Source organism: Rhineura floridana, chromosome 3 (genome assembly GCF_030035675.1).
Source record: "Rhineura floridana isolate rRhiFlo1 chromosome 3, rRhiFlo1.hap2, whole genome shotgun sequence".
NCBI classification, from domain to species: domain Eukaryota; kingdom Metazoa; phylum Chordata; class Lepidosauria; order Squamata; family Rhineuridae; genus Rhineura; species Rhineura floridana.
In genome coordinates, this window is record NC_084482.1 from 170958482 (window position 1) to 170980178 (window position 21697).

General features: G+C 40.3%; 1 protein-coding gene across 2 annotated transcripts in view; it reads left to right on the forward strand.

Annotated features, from left to right (window-relative positions):
* CNTN3 (contactin 3) overlaps positions 1-21697 on the forward strand; it is a 411452-nt gene that overhangs the window by 374210 nt on the left and 15545 nt on the right. For both annotated transcript variants that reach the window (XM_061618591.1, XM_061618592.1), the window contains exons 12-18: positions 1686-1803; positions 4221-4379; positions 4480-4629; positions 10328-10398; positions 12539-12773; positions 12964-13079; positions 14155-14341. In XM_061618591.1, coding sequence (XP_061474575.1) covers positions 1686-1803; positions 4221-4379; positions 4480-4629; positions 10328-10398; positions 12539-12773; positions 12964-13079; positions 14155-14341 — 1036 coding nt within the window. The remainder of the gene's footprint in view (positions 1-1685; positions 1804-4220; positions 4380-4479; positions 4630-10327; positions 10399-12538; positions 12774-12963; positions 13080-14154; positions 14342-21697) is intronic.

Genomic DNA, 21697 nt, shown 5'->3' on the forward strand with positions numbered 1-21697 from the left:
AGAGAGAGAGAGAGGGAGAGAGACTTGTCCATCTTCTGTTATTGGAACCAGAGTTTTTAATGCCTCTAAGAGCTACTTCCCTTTTAAGATGATTCTCATTATACACATCTCTGGATAGAGCAATGAGTACTCAGGTCATTTGGCTTCTCTTGTATAAGTTCATCTCCGTATGTAAAGCACACCTGTCTTCCCAAGATGGGGCTGAATGTTTGTTTCTGCTAGTAACTGGAATCATAGGCAGTATCAGAGTCAGATGGCAGACAGAAGTTTAAATTACTAAGGCTAAATGAAGAAGCAGGTCCTGGGATAATAAGGGACCTGTTATTTCCATGGATAACTTGACAGGTTCTTAAGCTAACAAGGCTCAGCCTGGGCAGAGCAGATGACAGGCTTGCTGTGCCTATAGTACCTTTGCCCAGACATTTGGATTGATGGCACCCAACTGCAGAGATCTGACTCTCTGTATTTACACCTCTGTCTTTTTGCCTCAATAGCATAGGTGCAAAGGAGCCAGAATATGGCTACCAGGATTCTAATTCTGAGTCCCATGGTATCTTTAGACAGAATTTGTTCCACATCATCATTCTAAGCAGTCCAAGACAGGTCTGCTTATTAATTTTCCTGATCTTCCATAGGTCAAAACAATCTGACCTAGTTCTGTCTGGCAGTTCATTCTCTCTCAAAAGGAAATTGGTCTGCCTAACAATATCTGAACATTCTGGCAGGGTATTCCAAATGGGTGCAACACAAACCAGATATGGCTAAAAGGAATGTTTCTCCCTTTAGAGCTGGGACCCTATGACCCTTACTAAGAATCCAATTTGGAACAATTTTTTGCTTGTTTTTGTTTTTTTTAAGCATCTTACATCTTGACAGAAGGAAAGTCAGGTCACGGCCAATGGCCTACTCGTGCCTTTCATTATCTAAATTTAAAGGGTACCTTTTTATTACTTTCCCCTTCTTTTGCTTTCTCAAAATTCTCCAGGGAAGCAAGCCTAGCTACTGAAAATTTCATCTTGCTCTGTCATATTCCATTGTGTTCTGTCTCTCTTGATAGGCTGCATTATAGCAGTGTTCTTTCAAAGCTAGTTTCCTCCCCTTGGGAAAAAGTTGTAGCTCAGTGGTACACCTCAAGCTTTCATGCAAAAGGCTCCAGGTTCAATCCCTGGCATCGCCAGGTCGGACTGGGAAGGACTCCTGCCTGAAACCTTGGAGAGCTGCTGCCAGTCATTGTTGACAATAGTGAGCTAGATAGACTAATGATCTGACTAAGTATCTTCCTGTATTTCTCCCTGTCCCTGGGGGAAAATGCTATTGAACCAAGAAATGGAGTGTGCTATCTGGCTAACTGGTTTAAAAGAGGATTAGACAAATTCATGGAGGATAAGGCTCTCAATAGCTACAACCGTGATGGCTGTGCTGTCCCCCTCAGTCAGACACCATATGCTTCTGAATACTAGTTGCTGGAAATTGCAGGAGGGGAGAGCGCTCTTGCTCTCAGGTCCTGCTTGTGGGATTCCCATAGGCATCTAGATGGCCACTGTGAGAACAGGATGCTGGACTAGATGGGCAATTGGCCTGAACCAGCAGGCTCTTATTATGTTCCTATTTTTTAAATGTATTACTTATGTTCCTATGTTTTTCTGAATGTACTTGTTTTTTTTAAAAAATATTCCTCTCAACAGAGTGCATCAGGGGACTTAATGATTAGGAACATCCTGCTGAAGCACAGTGGAAAATATGTGTGCATGGTGAAGACAGAGGTGGATAGTGTGTCATCTGCAGCAGAACTCATTGTCCGAGGTATTCACTTTTATGAGTAATGCTACTTACTTCCCAAGACCAAGGCGTTGGATGCAATTTCCTAAATCAAATATTGATGATAACGTCTCATTCACTTTTATTTCACTTTCCTTAGGGTGCTTCCAAATTGAGGTTGAGAGTTTTGTCTTGTTTTTAAGTGTCAGGCACTGATTTGCAAACCATAATTGTTCCTGTTTCCATGCTGATTTCCTGCTTATCCAAAGTGCACATCAAGAGCGAGCAGGATCAGCATTACTGACACAATAAGACAAAGAGAGAGACTTAGAACCCCTGTTCTACTTGGCATCTTTTTGTAGATGATCGATTTAGCCAGATAGTGCTAAATCAGCTGTGGTGGGAGACACCCTCTGAATGTTTCCATACTGCTTCCCATGGATTTCTGAGATATGGAAACGATAAAGATAAAGATAAAGATATGGAAACACAGGCTATATGTTTGGTTGGGGGGGAGAGAGAGCAAATACACCTTGTTGCTATTGAAAGCCCAAATGCCATTTAGTCTCTAGCACTGAATCTGCTAGGACAGAGAACTGTAAAAGCATAGGGGAAAAATTCATGCATAACTTCCCAAAATTATATATTTTGGCAACTACTCAGATATCTCTTCCTCCAAACTGACAAGCAGGTGAAGTATTTAAAACATTGATTATTAGGTCTACAGGACTGTGGAGCTATTAGAACAAACATTGGGGGGGCATCTTAAGGATGAGCAGACTTAGCCAGATGGCGCTAAATCAGCTGTGGTCAAAGACACCTTCTGAATGCATTAGGAATTTGCCAAATTGTTATCAGTGGGTAGCATTAAATTATGGCTTTGCACTAGCAGGAGGTGCTCATGCTCATGAGTGGCATGGTATTCAATTTTCACGAATCCCCCTAACTATTGCAGCCCTCTGCATTATATCCCATGCTGTTCTGGAGGATCCTCCAACTCTCAATAGCAGCCTTTTGGGTGGAGGGCGGTGGGTAGGGTGGAACAGTAAAAATTGGATGCCCTGCTATTACAAGGTTGAGCACTTTCTGCTAGCACAAACCCAATATCTTCCATCCAAGAGAGTGATTTGATCCTGGTGGCGTTTATTATTTATTTGTGTATTTTTTTAAAGATTAGGATGCTCAAAACCATGATCCCAGAGCATGAAATACTGTAGGATGGCTGAAATGAGCAAAGCCTCAATTAATTACACATGTGACCCATATCAAACTGTGTCCACCTGCCAGGAAAACAGACTTCTGCTTGTGCAGTGGGACTTCCTCTCCTCCCCCTGCATTCTGCCAAATCTGCTCTGAAGGCTTCGCCAACCCACTGAAGCAGATTTGGGGAGGTGCAGGGAGATGAAGAGGAAGTCCCATTGTGTAAGCAGAAGCTCACACATGATGTTAGATTTTGCCCAGTGTCTCCAACATCAAGTGATGACTTCTGTTTGTGAAACAGCCATTGCAGATTAACTGGCACAAACTATTATGTCACCTCATTCAATACAAGCACAATACATTTCAGTGAAGTCAGCCCCTACCTTTAGCTGTGTGTCACTAAGCATCATAAAGTGATGTATATACATGTGTGGATTAATACTGCAAGCTTTCTTAATGAGACATGGATTTTCAACATACTAGAATAAAAAAACATTAAATACATTTTTTCATAATCTGGCTTCAGCCTGGTATTGCCATTTGTTTCATTTTTAACCTGCCTTATCACATAATTGCAATATGGACAATTCAATGTTTTCAAAATATAAACTTGTGAGACTAGACTCTTAAAAAGTGTCTTGAGTATGTGTTAAAGTGAATGTGACAAGTTCCATCTATGGCTATGCTACTTTTCTTTAAAATAACATTTCATTTGTTCTTCCTTAATTATTGTATTTTTTTTAAAAAAAATACTGGTATATTTTGTAAATTGCAGATAATCCTGATTTTCTAGAATGCTGAAGAAAGCTTCCAGGGCTAAATTGCTGTCTAAGGTGCTAATATGGTGCTGTTTTGGGGTAAATGACTAGAAAGTGAGCATCATTGCAAAAACTGCTTTAGATAACATATTGTCAAACCAAAAAGATATATTAGCAGATTAAGGCAGGATATCAAGGACTAAAGTAAAATACATTGATTTGATAAGGTAGTGAAATCCTGCTGAATAGAGGTCCCTGGAAGAATACATCATCTGCTCTCTACTTGTGGAATTGCTGTTTCAGAATTTGCTTTCACAGCTATAAAATAACCAAACAGGAGCTTAGTAAATAAAAACATGCACTTTTATTGCAATCTAAAATGTTTTCTTTCCCCCACAGTGATGGCAAAATAAAAATCATTTGTTACTGTGTTTAGAGATTTGTAAAATAAGTGGTGCTTTTAATAACACCCTTCCAATTTAAAAATGTATCTTATTCCATTAGGCTCACCTGGACCACCTGAACGTGTAAAAGTGGATGAAATAACAGCTACTACAGCCCGGCTTTCTTGGTATGAGGGCTTAGATAATCACAGTCCAATCACTAGTTATACAATACAGGCCAGGACGCCTTTTTCAGTGGGTTGGCAGAGGGTCACAACAGGTAAAGGGAAAGATTTTTGAAGTGTTCATAACTGCATTTGAATATTTTACTGTGAAGGAAACCAGGAATTCACAATTTCACTCAAAATATTCTGTTACAGTTCCTGATGTCATTGATGGGAAAACATTCACAGCCACCACAGTAGAATTAAACCCTTGGGTTGAATATGAATTTCGTATAGTTGCCAGTAACAGGATTGGAGGTGGAGAGCCTAGTTTACCCTCAGAAAAAGTAAGAACTGAAGAGGCAGGTTAGTTGGTTTTTTGTTTGCTTGCTTCGTTCATTTGATGCAAGTTCAGTGTAGCAGGTTTTCAAACTAATTGGACCTTTACAGTTTTTAACTTTTGTAAAATTTGTTTTTCTTTCGTTTTATGCAGTTCAAGAGATGGGTGCTTGACACTCAGGCTGTGCTAGTTTTACAGATTATAATGGTATCACTTCTGTCCCAATTTCTAAAATTCCTTTCACACCGCAGTACCGGGAATCATGGCTTTTCAACCGATACACTGCCATGTTGTACTAAATGTCTTTCACACTGCTGCAGAGAACAATTTGTTTCCATCACTCATCCATTATACACATGCGCACTGTAGTTCCCCCATACTTCACTACACAAGTGTATCTTGTCATATCTCTATGTAACCCATCTTCCTTTTGCTTCTGACATTTTTTTTGTGGGGGGCTGCTACCTGCGCCTATGCTGCAGTATGCTGAAATACTGGCACAATTTTCATGAGGTTAAAAAAAAAAGTGGGAAATTGACAGCGCAAAACTCCTGCAATTTACTGGATTTTAAGGCTTGTGAGTGGAATATTTCTGGAATCATTTATCATGGAAACAAGTGCTAAACTTCCACTATATTCTGTTAGATTTCCGGAACTGGCTTCTATGTTGTGTGAAAGACCAGAAAAGAAAAAAAAAGTGAAAATTAAGGGGGAAGGAACCATCAGGGAAATGGATTAAACTACCATCTGAAGGCACCCTCAGTGACTACCAAATTCCTAATACATGACTGCAACTTTGAATGATTGCATGCTCAGACAACTTTGGAATGCATGTATTAAAAATCTCTTCCTTGAACTAAAGAAGCCAAATTTAACAGTGGGGTGCTTGCTATACTACTGTATTATATTGAGCCCACCTATCTATTCTGCAAGAGGTAGAGATTGTTGCCACAGCACTGCTTGACAGAATGGCTTTAGCATAGTCTTTTGCCAGCATGTCTAATGCTTTGGTTTTGGCACCCTTGAACATTCTTAGCCGAGGCATAGCAGAGTGCACATACTGTGGACCCTCACATCCTAAGATAAGGAAAACCAATTTCAGTCACCACAGGTTGGAGATTACCGAAGAAGGTCACTATGTAGTGGTGTTTGATGTGCAGCCCTGGAATATTTAAGTGAAGGGGGAAAATAAGCCTACATAGGAATAAGAAAATTATTATCTGCAGTATTATGGCTTTGCCATTGTTTAGAAAGTAGAAAGATTTGTGAATACAAGTGAAAATCAGAGTATTCCTTGCAGTAGCCAAAACAATTTGTTTATACAGTTTTTAAAAGTATAGAGAATGTGGTTTGGCAGTAGTTATCAGCAGAGCACTAAAAAGCAGGATGGCATAATTCTCCTAAGGAGGAGTTGAGAATGGATGTCTTAATTTTATGTAGCTTTTAATTACTAAGTATAAATGTAACATGAAAATCAGCTCTGCCCATCATTGAGCTACAAGAAATCAAGCACCACTTACATATATCTGCCAGTCAAACAATGCTCACAGCATATGCTCATCACTTTGCAGGCCTTGATCAAAGAAGGGTTCCTTTCTTTCAAGAGACTTAGCAGGATTAAACAACTGGATTCACTTCAGAATACTAATAATTGTTATGGTTCTCACTAATAGTGAATTGTTGAGTTAAAAATAAGATACTGTTTTTTAAACACTTGGAAGACTCCCTATGTATGCAAAAATATGCATTTTAGTAAATTAAAACAAAATGATTTTTTTAACAATCCACAAGAACCTGTGATCTTACAAAATATTGATGGCATTTAGGATAAGAGAAAAAAGTCTATGACTGTGTTTGAGCAATGGAGACAAGGAATGTTGTAGGGTGTCAGATGAAAACAAACAAAAAAAGAAAATGGAGTACAGAGAAGAAGAGGAAATAGCCTGCCCAAGCCCTCAACAGTCTGTAGTAAATATCCTGGAGAGGGAGGATTAGAGCTGGGGGAATACATGCATGAGATTAAAAGACCCCCTCCTCTTACACTACACACTGATGTTTCAAAAGAGAAGACAGGAAAATTGCCAATGTTTCGAGGAGTCATGATGTAGTAGTAATGGGGGACTTCAATTATCCCGATATCTGTTGGGAGACAAATTCTGCCAAACATGGCCCCTCCAAGAAATTTCTGACTTGTGTTGGAGATAACTTTCTCCTACAGAAAGTGGAGGAAGCAACCAGAGGATCAGCTTTCCTGGACTTGATTCTAACTGATAGAGATGATTTGGTGGATGAAATGGCAGTTATGGGAATTCTGGGGGGAAATGACCACAACATACTTGAATTCTTGATTTTAACAGAAGCAAAAGCTGAGAGTAGCCATACGCGCCCCCTGGACTTCAGGAAAGCTGATTTCAATAAACTCAGAACAATTGTAAGTGTGGTTCCATGGCAAGCAACCCTAATGAGAAAAAGAGTCCAAGATGGGTGGGAGTTTCTAAAAAAGGAAATTCTAAAAGCACAATGGCAAGCAATTCCAACAAGGAAAAAAGGGGGGAAACAACAGAAGAAGCCAAAGTGGCTTCACAAAAAGCTTAGAGATGACCTGAAAACAAAAAAGGACACATACAGGAAGTGGAAAGGCCAGACCACAAAGGAAGAGCACAGGCAGGTATCACGGAATTGCAGGGATGGTGTCAGGAGGGCTAAAGCTGAGAATGAGCTGAGGTTAGCGAGGGATGCTAAAAGCAACAAAAAAGCTTTCTTCAGGTACATCCATAGTAAAAGACATAGAAAAGAAATGGTGGCACAGCTACTCAATGAGGAAGGCAAAATGCTAACAGATGACAAAGAAAAGGCAGAAGTCCTCAATTCCTACTTTGGCTCAATCTTCTCCCAAACAAGGGTCTATGACCCTCCCGGGAAACATGAAGTAGAAGGGTCAGGATTGGAGCTTGAGCTTGACAGACATACAGTCAAGGAATACCTAATCACTTTGAATGAGTTCAAATAGGCAGGGCCTGATAAACTGCATCCTAGAGTATTGAAGGAACTGGCTGAAGAACTCTCAGAACTGCTGTCTATTATCTTTGCGAAATCGTGGAGGACTGGTGAAGTGCCGGATGACTGGAGGAGAGCTAATGTTGTCCCTATCTTCAAAAAGGAGGAACTGGGGAACTACAGACCAGTCAGCCTAACATCAATCCCTGGAAAAACTCTGGAGCAGATTATAAAGCAGTCAGTCTGTAAGCACCTTGAAAGCAATGCAGTGATTACTAGGAGCCAACATGGATTTATGAAGAACAAATCCTGCCAAACTAATCTTACCTCATTTTTCGACTGGGTAACCTCCCTTGTAGACTGTGGGAATGCTGTGGACATAATATATCTCGACTTCAGCATAGTTTTTGACAAAGTGCCGTATGATATTCTGATTAGGAGGCTAGCTAAATGTGGGCTGGATGGAACAACTATCAAGTGGATCCACAGTTGGCTCCTGAACCGTACTCAAAGAGTGCTTATCAATGATTTCTTCTCAAACTGGGTAGAAGTAACGAGTAGGGTGACACAGGGCTCGGTCCTGGGCCCAGTGCTCTTCAACATTTTTATTAATGACTTGGATGAGGAGGTACAGAGCATGTTTATCAAATTTGCAGATGATACAAAGTTGGGGGGCATAGCTAATACCATGGAAGACAGAAACAAAATTCAAAGGGACCTTGATAGGCTGGAGCATTGGGCTGAAAACAACAGAATGAAATTCAATAGGGATAAATGCAAAGTTCTACACTTAGGGGAAAAAAACCAAATGCACAGTTATAAGATGGGGGGTACTTGGCTCAGCCATACGACATGTGAGAAGGATCTTGGAATTGTCGTTGATCACAAGCTGAATAAGAGTCAACAGTGTGATGTGGCTGCAAAAAAGGCAAATGCTATATTAGGCTGCATGAACAGAAGTATAGTTTCCAAACCGCGTGAAGTATTAGTTCCCCTCTATTCAGCACTGGTTAGACCTCATCTTTAATACTACGTCCAGTTCTGGTCTCCACACTTCAAGAAGGATGCAGACAAACTGGAACGGGTTCAGAGGAGGGCAACAAGGATGATCAGGGGACTAGAAACCAAGCCCTATGAGGAGAGACTGAAAGAACTGGGCATGTTTAGCCTGAGAAGACTGAGGGTAGATATGATAGCACTCTGTCACACAGGTTGTCACACAGAGGAGGGCCGAGATCTCTTCTCAATCATCCCAGAGTGCAGGACACAGAATAATGGGCTCAAGTTGCAGGAAGCCAGATTTCGAGTGGACATCAGGAAAAACTTCCTAACTGTTAGAGCCATACGACAATGGAACCAATTACCTAGAGAGGTAGTGGGCTCTCCGACACTGGAGGCATTCAAGAGGCAGCTGGACAGCCATCTGTCAGGAATGCTTTGATTTGGATTCTTGCACTGAGTAGGGGGCTGGACTTGATGGCCTTATAGGCCCCTTCCAACTCTACTATTCTATGATTCTATGAAATACACTTTCCCCCCTTACCCACTCTCCAGAACTACACCCTGCCCCCACTGCCTCTATATAGTTATAAAATGCTCAGGTTTGGAGCTAGCAGCATTCTAACACACTGTTCTTGGGTCCCCAGATGCTGTTGAACTACAACTCCCATCATCCCTGACCATTGGCTAAACTGGCTGAGGAGTTAACAGGGGGTCCAACAACATCAAGGGAACCAGGGTTGCTTTCATAGCACATCAAAGAAAGGCCTTAGGGAGTGGAGGCGGGGAGAAGGATCCTTTATCCCTTCCCCACACCACAAATCCCCCAGCCCAAGAAACCAAAACAGCACTACAATTCTCCTGTTCCTAAATGGAAGCCAAATTTGTTAGGGAGTGGGAAATACACCACAATGCTGTGTTAAGATCCCACTTGTTAATCAGGAATACTGCATGAAATCTATTGATGGAACTGAAATAACTTGGTGGACTGGATATCTGATTTCCCAGATTGTTGTTGAGGGCAGGTGAACATATAAAATTAATGTTTGCCTTTGTGAGTCGTGATGTATTTAGCCAAATGAGTCATGCATCACAGAGCAGTAGTAGCTGGTAAGGTGGTGCAGGAGGGGCTCCATTGGTCTCCCTGCTTCTAAACCCAGCAGCTCACTGCTGCTGACTGAGAGGGGGAGTGGCAAAGCACAGAGGGCTCAGCAATTCATGTCACACAGTGGCGGAGCCAGTCCAATGCTCCTGCCACTACACACCACACCAAGCTCTCCACCCTTCCCCTCTGCCTCTCAGTCAGCAGCAGTGGCCCACTGTGTTCAGAAACCAACAGAGGCCCTCCCCTGCTGCCTCAGCAGGTGCTACTGCTGTACAGTGATTCTTGAAGAAACAATTCAACTGATGTGGTAGTGTATATGAACAGCTCTAAGGCTAGCATCACTTTGGCAAGTGTTTTAAAAATATTATTTACTGGGAAAAACCTGAGTCAAGTCCATGCCAAGTAAATGTCTATGGCATTTATTTGGCTTGGACTTGGCTCAGTTTTTTAGTAAATAATGTTTACTGTAAAATATTTACTGAAGTTCATAACAAATAAATGTCCATGTTTGTCCATGTACAGGATTGACAGTTTCACCTCTTAAATTCTGGAACCATTCAATTAATGTGTGTCCTGTTATATTCATGAGTATTGTGCAGGTAATGTGTGTTTTCTCTTCACAGTCCCTGAGGTACCACCATCTGAAGTAAGTGGAGGAGGTGGGAGCAAGTCTGAATTGGTCATCACATGGGATGTAAGTGTTCTTGGAATTCATTTCCCAAAAGTTAACTTTTTATTATTTATTCAAAGAAACTATCATTCATAGCTGACATAAGTGTTCATTACCTGATATTTAACATCTGACTTGTTCTGTAGTCTTAATATATGTGCTTCTTCTGGCCTCGTTCTGGGATATAGTCAGAGCAATATTTAGCTAAGGCTATTTGAAAATTGTTATATTGAAAGGTAGGTTTCCATAGTGTCTTGCTTTAGCACAAAAATTAAAAACAGCTGCTTAGATAGTGAAAGTAATGGGGTCAATACTTCTCATAAATGTTATTTTCCCAACCAATAGTTTTAGTCTACGTTTTTCTATAAGATTATTCAACACATAGAAAAGCACACAGATGCACCCCATATTGACTCAGGCCATCTGCACACACCCCAGCAGGAGAAATCTGTGGATGAGGACAGTCTGGATAGAAAGGATGTTCTGTTGAAAGCGTGAGAAGGCCTGCAATTGGTTACCTCAGCAGTAAATCATTTTGATGGTTTTGATGGCACAAGAAAGAGGCTTCTTAAAGCAGCACCATGGATAGTCCTGGGTATATTTGCCTTAACAATAACCTCTGCTTCCAGCCCTCATAGCTGCTACATGGAGGATTCCAAACATTTGGTCTTTCAGTAAGATTGCAATCCTGAATCCAACTAGAAACCTGTATTGAACTGAATGGGTGGTATTCAATGCCAGTCCTACTCAGAATAGACCCACCAAAGTTAACAGACATGACTAGCATAGATTCATTAATTTCAGTGGGCCCATTTTGCATAGGACTTAGTTGAATACAACCCAACAGCTCTTACATCTGAGAAAACAACATTTCAAACTGTGCTCAGTTAGGATTAATGAATGAAGCAGTCCTTGGTCTTTTTATAGATAAAGCTTGTATGGCTTTGTTTTTTCTCTCATTCACTCCTAGTCCCCAGGTTATAATCTTCATTCAGATAGTACTCCTTCTTCCCTTTATAGCTCCTTTTTCTCACTCGCCCCTTTGTTCCTTTTCCTATTCTCTTCCTTGTAAATGTAACAATCTAATTTTTTGCCATCCATCAGACTGTCTCCCCTCTGTTGTTGAGATCCTTTCAAACAAGATATTTCCTGACTGTACCTAATGGATGTTATCTGTTACCTCCCTTTGTTGGTTACTTATGTCATCCTTCTTTTCCATTGCACATGTGTCTATTAGATTATAATATAAAATTTCTGTGTAGTTTATTATTGGGTTTTTGTGTTGCTGGGTTGGATAGGGAGTGGGAGCAGATCTGTTTTATATTCAGAACAGCATTTAATAATTGCTACTTAATAAATTACTGACAATGATAACTAAGTACTCAGGCTTAAGCTGTATTCTGGGAGCTGGCCAAGAGCAACAACCTTGTAGGTGTTCCAGCCATAGGAGAAAAGCCATAATATAACACAGAAACACTGTGCAACTGGTTTTTTTCTGAACAAAGGACATGGCGAGGGCACACAATCCCTAATTCCAGCACCCTAAATTACCCAAGCTAGCTGGTATATAGTTATGCTAGCAAAAGAATAAAGGATTAGGACAGACTTTGGGACTGAGGGACCAAAGCTTTGGGTAGTCTATCAATGGCTATCAGCCACATTGGTTTTATGGAATATCCATGTTCATAAACAGTATGTGCTGAATACTAGGGCTGAACTGAATGCACCCACTGTGAAACATTTGGCAGTTAAAAACTTATTTAAAGGTAACAGCTCCATCAAGCAGGCTGCACACTTTGTAAATACCCAGAATGTCACTGAGAATGATTCTATGTAATCGTGTTGTCATGTTTTCAGTGGCATTGTAGAGAAAAAACATAGCTGCCTCTGTGGGCAAATAAGACCTGCTGAGTTCCTTGGGACATGCTACCCAAGAAGTGTGATAGTACATGCATTCTTAATGTGTCCGTAGATTTCATACACTGGATTTCATTGCCCTTTTGGTTAATTTAATTAAGATCAACAATTAAAAATCTCTTCTTCATGAAGATGATTAGACAAATTCTTTTGAGAACTCAAATAATTTATCTTACTAGATTTTTATGCTTATACAGTTTATTTTTTGTTATCTTAGTACTTTATTCATTTGCTAATTTTTGCTTAGCCTGTTCCTGAAGAATTACAAAATGGCGAAGGATTTGGCTATGTTGTTGCCTTCCGACCTCTTGGCATTACGACCTGGATACAGACAGTTGTCACATCACCTGATACACCAAGATATGTCTTCAGAAATGAAAGCATCTTGCCGTTTTCACCGTATGAAGTTAAGGTTGGCGTGTATAATAATAAAGGAGAAGGACCATTTAGCCCAGTCACCACAGTGTATTCTGCCGAAGAGGGTGGGTTATTGAATAATCACTTACATACCTGTCATTAAGTCACTTCCCATGCCAATTGGTGAAATGAATACTTGCATAGCTAGTATTAGTGAAGCCATTTTAATTAGCTGGCAATCAAGTGTGTGAAGATTTTCTCCCTCCCCATTCCCCCCCCCCCACATTTTCTTATTGTCTTTGTTTCCAAATTCAGAACCCACCATAGCACCTTCTGGTATATCCGCAAACAGCCTCTCATCTTCTGTAATTGAAGTCTCCTGGGTTTCCATTCCTTGGAAAATGAGTAGCGGAAGATTGCTGGGCTATGAGGTAAAAATAAAATCCTGTGGAAATGTGCTTTTTCTTAGAAGTTAACATGACTGTGATAAGGTGTTTTTTACTTTCAAATCATCATTCAGTTGCCAGTTGGAAGCCAACGCTAATTGTTCAAACCAGCTTTTCCATCTTTGCTTCTTTATAGAAAAATGAGTCATGCAAACATCTGGAGATGCACTTTTTCTCTGCCCCCCCCTTAATTCTGAAGGGGAAGTTGCTGAAGGGGCCTGCTGTTTAAGACTGGAAAGGCAGCTTTCTGCTTCTGAACCTAGATGCACACATGGCATAGTCACAAATAATCTGGTCTTGAAGGGAATATAAAAGCCAAATATAAATATTCCCAATTTTCTTTTGTGCAAAACTTGAGCCTTTCCTTATTTGCTGGCATTACACCAGATCAATTACTGCAAGCTCACTAAAACTGCATTGACAGTGGAAATCAGATGGCAGAAAGCTCTACTTTTGCTGTCTATACATGCCTGGTTGGTGTCTACAGCATGTCTTGACACTTCTCTAGCAAAGATAAGCACAGTATCTCAGTCTCCATTAATATAAGTCCAATTGTATTTTGATAACACATGGTAGTATTTCTTTTTGCTTTGGGAAAGGCAGTAAAATTGCACATGCATGATGGCTTTATGTAAGCTGATGTTTAAGCTGAATACAAAACAAGTCAGACACAAAAATTGATACTGGCATTTGTATTACACAATAGCAGTAGCGAGTCTTGTCTGCCCATTTATTTATTTATTTATACATACATACATACATACACACACACACACCGCCCCATAGCTGAAGCTCTCTGGGCAGTTTACAATAACTATGTAGTAGTAGAAAGCTGCTGAGTAACTGCAACTTCTACAAAATCAAAATAGAACTGTTATTTGGATTTTAAACAAGATACAGTATTTTTCCCTTCAATACTGTGTTATTTCCCATGATAGTCTGAAAGCAAAATTGCATTCAGAGAGTGTTGGATATAAGCAATAGGTGATAAATGGTTATATCTGAGTAAGCAGTAAAGTCAGCAATATGTTCTAAGTAGCCTATTTTTTGTACCCACTAGGTAAGATACTGGAATAATGGTGGAAAAGAACAGTCTTCAAACAGAGTAAAAGCCATTGGAAATGAGACATCAGTAAGAATAACAGCTTTGATGAGCAACCTTGTGTACTACACAGCTGTTCGAGCATACAACAGTGCAGGAGCGGGTCCTTTTAGTGCTACTGTCAATGCTACCACAAAAAAAATGCGTAGGTATCATCACTAGGGTTAAGAGGGAACATGACATAGTGGGCTTCCTTTTCTTGCAAGAAAAAAAAACCCTTTTAATAAGCCAGTCAAAATCTGATACTGGAAGCTCTGTGTTGCTTTGGAAACATGCTTGCTAACCTAAGAGATGTCAATAAGAGACCATTATCTATTTTTTGTGTCTTCTGGGAAGACACTAATACATTTCATATATAATGGAAACACTGTTAAGGCTATTTCCAGATACAGGCGAGCAACTAAACTTCAATATACTTAAACCAAAGCATTCTCCATGAACCTGAAACAACATTCCTATTATATTGATAATCTGATGGTAGCCAATTTGTTGCCCAAGAACCTATCCTTTGGGATTCTGGAACTTTATTTCAGTCACATATCACTGGAGTCTGGTTCTGATTCCTTTAGGAAGAGGTTCATCTCATTTTGCTCTGTACAAGGAAAGTCTTTCAAGATGTGAATACCATCACTGCTGAAATATATGTGTAGCATCGTACCTAGATTTTTATACATGTCCACCAGTATGTGAATAGATATCTAATATATTTAATGTGTATAAGATATTTGAATTTGCATTGTGATGTATGCTGCCAGCTGTGGACAGGTAAAAGCAGGAAGGTTTTTGCTGCTGCAGCTGTTGTTATTTATTATCTTTACTATTACTGTTGATAGTAATATTCCTATTACTTGTCATTAACATAGTGACAATATTATAGTAAGTATTGTAATATAGGTGGGTCTTACTATATGAGACACAAGATGAACTGTTCCTTGATTTTACAAGAAATGACAAATGTCCCCATGCTGTCCTTGAAATGACTCAGAAATCAACCAATTTGTTTCCAAAATATCATGAACAAATTGGTTCATTTCCTGAGCCAATCTGAGGGGCTTTGGAAATGAAGTCATCACCCCTCTCTGCCATGCCACAAAACACCCTCCCCCCCATGTGCTTCCACTGCTGCTCTCACCATCATCCAACTTCAAGGTAATTTTTATATTATTCAGGTGAACCAGAGCATTTACCTAGATGTTAACAAGAAGTTTAGAATTGGCAACCAAACTGATATTCCAGAAATTGGAAATATTTCCCCTCCTTGGTGCTTAGAAGTCTCCAGACTCTAGTAGTCATTGATTCTTAATTTTATTTATTTGCAAATTTATAAACTGCTTCACAATCCAAAGTTACCAAAGCAGTGTACAATAAAATAAAATAAGATAAAATATAAAAGATGAAAGATTACAAACTCAGTAAACTAAAGGCAATTCAGCTATTTCCACAAATGGACAATTATTATTCCATAAAATGATTGTCTAATTTTATCATACACACAAACACACATACTACAGTCATATGCAAACTTTTTAATTGATCACTGTAGATTGGCAGATTGACAGGTACTGCACATTTCATCAGAGATTTTGACCATCCGTCTATAAGCAGAACATCCAGGGGAGTGTGGGATCAGTGGAGTGGGACTTCACAAAATACGGCTTTTAAAAGTTGGTTTTACTGTTGGCAGATCACTATGCAAAATATCCATCAGAAGAATTATATATGTATTCACACATATATACTGGTAAATTTCACTTTATGTCATAATCTCAGGAATTTAGCCTAATTAGAACTCTTGGAGAGAATAGCCAACCAATCAAGATTTATTTCCGATACTGTACTCTCAAATTCAGCATGAGTTTCATAATTCTCACCGTGGTATATTATCTCACAGTGGGTCTGTAATAATTGAGGCTCTCTCTTAGTTGCAACTTTCTGATGCGATGTGAGAGATGAAAATGTATATTTCAATATAGATTTGGAAGCTAGTGAAGTGGTTCCTAGAAATTAAGCAAGGAGAAACTAGTTATTGTAATAACCCCTGCGGCTGATCACAGCTATTTAGATTATGATGTTACAATTCTATAGTAATTGAAAAAGAAAAACCATTTTCAATGGCCTTTGTCTTTTTAATTATAATCCTAATAAAAGTTTGAAAACTGCCAATTTAGCTCATAAAGGTTGAAGTAAGTCAAGGGCAATGCTAAAGAGTTGATTGTATATCTTCCCCATCACCACCACCACCACCGCCCTATTCCTAGAGAAATGACTATGGAAAATGGAAGCTGCCCTTTCATGCATATTTTTTGTTCATTAAAAAAAAATCTTAATGCTAAAATTCAAAAGCACTTTCACAGAGGTCTACAATCAGAAGTAGCTCACCGGGTGGGGTGCCACCAATACACTAACTTCCTGGCAGTGGGTCACTGTTGCTTACCCAAAGTGGAGGTGCAAGTTGCACCACACTGACCTCCCCAGTACTTCATTCCTCTCCCTTCCAGTAAGTAACAGCAACCCACCTGCAAGGAAGCTAGTGTAGTGGCTCTGCCTGACCCTGCAACCCATTTTTGTCTACAAACATGTCTGTGCCCCATCAGTCACTTTCTAAGTTTTTACACTGATGTTTACTGATTGGTGGGGATATTTCTTATTATGTTATGTTAGCCACCTTTTGTTAGCAATGCTTAAAAAACCTATACATTTTTTGGTATAAATAAATAACAGTTATCTCCTGAGATTCTGATTTGACATTAAATGAAAAGTCCAGGGATCATAGCCTATATTAGACTGCATAACATTTATGTGGCTGCCCTGTGCTGCTTTGGGAGGAAAGGTGGGATATAAATGTAATAAATAAATACAATTAATAAAATAAATTTTAGCTGTGTTTGAGAGAAGTGTATAAACAGCTAGCTCTTTTGCCCCTCTTTTCTGTTTGGTATTTTAAAAATATAAAATGAAATAGGAAATGGTCTTGTGGTCCTATTTCTTAGCAGAGATATAAATGCAAGCAGCAGAGTGAGAATATAAACCAGCCCGCCTTTCCCTAGGCACAAATAACAGTAGACACAACCTTCTTAGGTAAAAAGATAAAGAATATTTACTCACAACCTTTCATATGTTCAAGAAACATAGGCTCTAGCTTAGATGAAAGAAAAAGTAGAAGTCTTAGTCCATTTTAGTCTTTGGTAGTGATGCTGTCAGGACAGCATCTGCCATGCGGCCTCTCCCAGAGCTAAAAAGATCAGTAATGGAGATTATACAGGAATCCCCAGGACAAAGGAGGAGGAAACCAGGTAACTAACCCCACCCATTAGGAAGTTACATCATGGTAAACAGGTACATGGGATATTTCCCAAATATCCCTTAAAGGGAACATCTCTCTTTTACAAGGGAACATGCAAGTTTGCCTATTCCAACATTTTCCGGGGCAGAAAACTAGTCTTTTTCCAAGAGTACAGTAAGTTGGACTTCATCAATGATTTCTTAAATTCAAGGGTCTTCTAATTCTTCTCCCATTTGTCCTGTCTAAGTAGATATTATCAGGAGTGGACAGCATCTGAGACTTTCTCTTGCTAGGGATATAAAGTAAGCCCTTGAAAGGACTTATGTCCCTTGCTCCTCATTTTTTGTTTCTGTTTCTTCTATAGAGGAAAGGCAGGGGGCTTATTATCAGCAAGTCAGACTTGGACCAGTTAGGTAGGCCCCAGTCAAGCAAGAAGAAAGTTCATGTAAACAGAACACTTTTAAAAATATATTGTACTAGTATAGGCATAGAAGCATTACCTGATGCACAATGTAGTATACATTCAGCACATTTAAAGTCCAGTTGAATTCTGTGGGACAGATAAACACACACTTAGTTTTCCCATTGAAATTAATAGGATTTAAAAGTGCTTAATTTGGCTGGATGATTAGGTTAATGCAAGAAAAAGAAATGACAATTTTCTGTGTTCTGGGTTTTATTTGATAAGGCTTGGCATATAGTCTGTTAATTTTGTCTGTTTCTTATAACTCAGTGTTTTTTCCATTTGTGGAACACTGATTCCAAATTTGCGTGCAAAACTATTCACAGTTTGAGCAACGAATGCACATTTCCCCAGGAGAAAATTACATATAACAAACCACAGCATAGATCATTAGCATGCTTTGAAATCAATGCCTGCAACAGACAGGCTTAGCCATTTATCACTTGAGCGGATACTAATATAATTATCCTGCAGTTCTAGGAGATAGCGATTTGTTACAGAAGCACTGTGCCTGAAAACCCAGACAGAACTGAGCCAAAAGAAGTGGGAGGTTTTCTGAACAGTGTCCAAAAGCAAGCCCACCCTTTAATATTTTTGGGACATGGAGAGTGTTCACCTATTCAGGAGTTGTTATCCTCTCTCTAAATTGACTTTGTTTGCCCGGAGTTAACATAAGCACATAGGCAAATCTGATTGGCTACATAGCATTGTGATGGAATCTTTACTACAGAGAACACTTGAGTGAGTAATGCAAGGAGTTGAAAGAAGCCTAATAAAAAATGTTGCCAAAGCAGCAGCTGACAGAGAACAATGACACCAAACAGAATAAAAGGGTAGATATTCTTACAATAAAAGTGTTTTCCAATAACAATCAGAAACCTTCCAATCCTCAGAAATAGCTAATTTGTTTCTGAAAACTGAAATGTGCAACACATCTCTAAATACAAGTTGAAATGTCAAAATCAGGGTGATAAGACTAACTACTTTTTACATGAGTGCACACACACTAACTTTAAGCAATTAGAAACACATTCAGATTCAGCATGTTTTGACTAAATTAAGCAGTTCACGTTACTAACCAAAACTATGGCTTAATAAATATCAGTTTCTGTGCCAAAACTATGGCTTAATAAATATCAGTTTCTGTGCCAAAACTATGGCTTAATAAATATCAGTTTCTGTGCCAAAACTATGGCTTAATAAATATCAGTTTCTTTTTTTAAGGTTGAATTTTCTTTTCATTTAACTTTCTTTTTTTAAAACTAATAGTTACATTTTAGTAAACACCTCCTTTGCAAATTCCAGCTGGAATTCCAGTGTTTGTAGTGACAAGGATGAGACCCAGGATTGGTGATAGGTGGCTTAAGCACAGCTCTCACCAACAGTCTGTGCAAATTAGGAGGTTGGCGAAATGCTACAACAGGAGGCCTGCTGATGGCTCTAGCAAGATGTTCAGAGTTTGCCAGCAATGGGTAGCTCTCCCTGATTGCTCAGTGATAGATGCTGGATGGAAATCTACCACAAATTGTCACTCCAAACGCTGTATCACCTGTGTGTACCTCAGGGAGACAGCTACTTTTACAAGCACTAGGACAAGCAAGGACATATTACATCAAACAGAACATCCACAACTGACCTACGCACACACTTCAGAAACCACAAATCACCAATGTTATCCAAAAAAAGTGGAGCAACCAGTTGCAAAACATTTCAACATTGAGGGTCACAGCCTGTTGGACTTTTCTATGACAGCGATAGAGATGCCAACAGATCCAGCAGCATTAACTAAAAGAAACATTAGTAACACAGGAAAGAAAGTAAGAAGAACACTAACAAACATACAAAAATATAACTCTCCATCTTTGAAGATGGCAGGTGTTGCCACCACTCACCATATGCTCAGAGGCACATTACCAAATTCTTCCAAGCTACACAGGAAGTGGATTGGACTGTGAAAGACCAACCCAAATGGTGTTTGCATTTTGACCAATTTGTAGGGCAGTACAATATCTCAGAAGTCAGGTCTCCTGCTCCCCTGGTGCATTCACTATAGCTGCCCAATTTCCCTGCCTTTTAAAGTTTGATAGAAATATCTGTGGGCTATAGGTACGTTCTTAAACCGCAAGGTTTTTTGCCTATTAGTGAATTTCCTTGCTTTTTAATCCGGGAGGTAAGGAATGGGATCCTGTGCAAGTTTGCTGAGAATGGATTGATCATTTGCATGCTTATTGAGTTGAGTGGGATTTACTCCCCTGCAATCATGCTTAGGATAGGTGAAACTGACCACAGGGGATGGGGAGGGGAGGAGGAGGAGGGAGGGGAGGAAAGGAAGAGTGGAGGACTGGGATGGGAACAAGCAGGAGGGGGAGGGGAGGAGAAGGACAGGTTTGATCATTTGCATGTTTATTGAGTTCAATTCAATTTACTCCTGTGCAATCATGCTTAGGATAGGTAAAACTGAACGGGGGGAGGGAGGGCTGGAGTGGGCAGGGGAGGAGGAAGAATGAAGAGGAGGGAGGTGGAAGGGAGAGGAGAGGGGAAGGAGGGGGAAAGCAGGTTTGATCATTTGCATGCTTATTGAGTTCTATGGGATTTACTCCTATGCAATCATGGTTAGGATAGGAAAAACTGACCATGGGGGAGGGGGAGGGGGAAGGAGCGTACTGGAGGGGGCAAAGGAAGGGGGAGGGGAGGTTTGTTTATTTGCATGCTTATAGAGTTCAATGGTATTTACTTCCCTGCAATCATGCTTAAGATAGGTAAAACAGACCATGGGGAGGAGGAAGGGGAAGGGGAAGGAGGGGATTGGAAAGGGATGGGGATGGGAAGGGAGGGCAAAGGGAAGGGGCAAGAGGGAGGGGATAGGAGGGAGAAGGGAGGGTGGGTTTGTTCATTTGTATACTTTTTGAGTTCAATGGGATTTATTTCTGTGCAATCATGTTTGAAAATGGAAATGGACTGCCTTCACCAGACTTATGGCGACCCTTTGAATAGGGTTTTCATGGTAAACGGTATTCAGAGGTAGTTTTACCATTGCCTTCCTCTGAGGCTGAGAGGCAGTGACTGGCCCAAGGTCACCCAGTCAGCATCATGGTTATGTGGGGATTCGAATCCTGGTCTCCCAGGTTGTAGTCCAACACTGACCCGGGGGAGGGGAGGGGAGGGTAGGAGGAGGAGGAGGAGGAGAGATTGGGTGGGTGGACACTGGGCAGAGGGGTAGCCCCTTTCCTTCCCAAAAGGAAAACATTGTGAACAGTATCATTGCTTTTCAGCGTTGCCCCCACCTTTTTATTTTACAGCAGGCACATGTAGCCTCCCACACCAGGCCTTTATTTCACTTTGGGCAGTCATGGCCTCTCTCAAAGAATCCTGGGAAGTGTAGTTAATGAAGGGTGCTGAGAGTTGGTAGGAGACGCCCTGTTCCCCTCACAGACCTTCAATCAGAGTGGCTGACTGTTAAACCAGTCTGGCCACTGGAGCTCTCACAGTGAAACAGGCATCTCCTCTCAGCACCCTTCACAAACTGTACTTCCCAGGATTCTCTGAGGGAAGCCATGACTGTCTCAAGTGAAATATATATATTCCAGCTCTGCCATGGTATGAACAGCTAAAGATCAGCCCCACAGTGAGTGGCTCAGAGGTTACACACCCTGCCACCTGTGCAGCCTTGGGCAAGCTGCATAGTCCCAAGAAGCCCAGTTGCCCCCCAGCTGGCAGTTGCAGACAAGGAAGGGGCTGGCTTGTGCAGCTGTGGC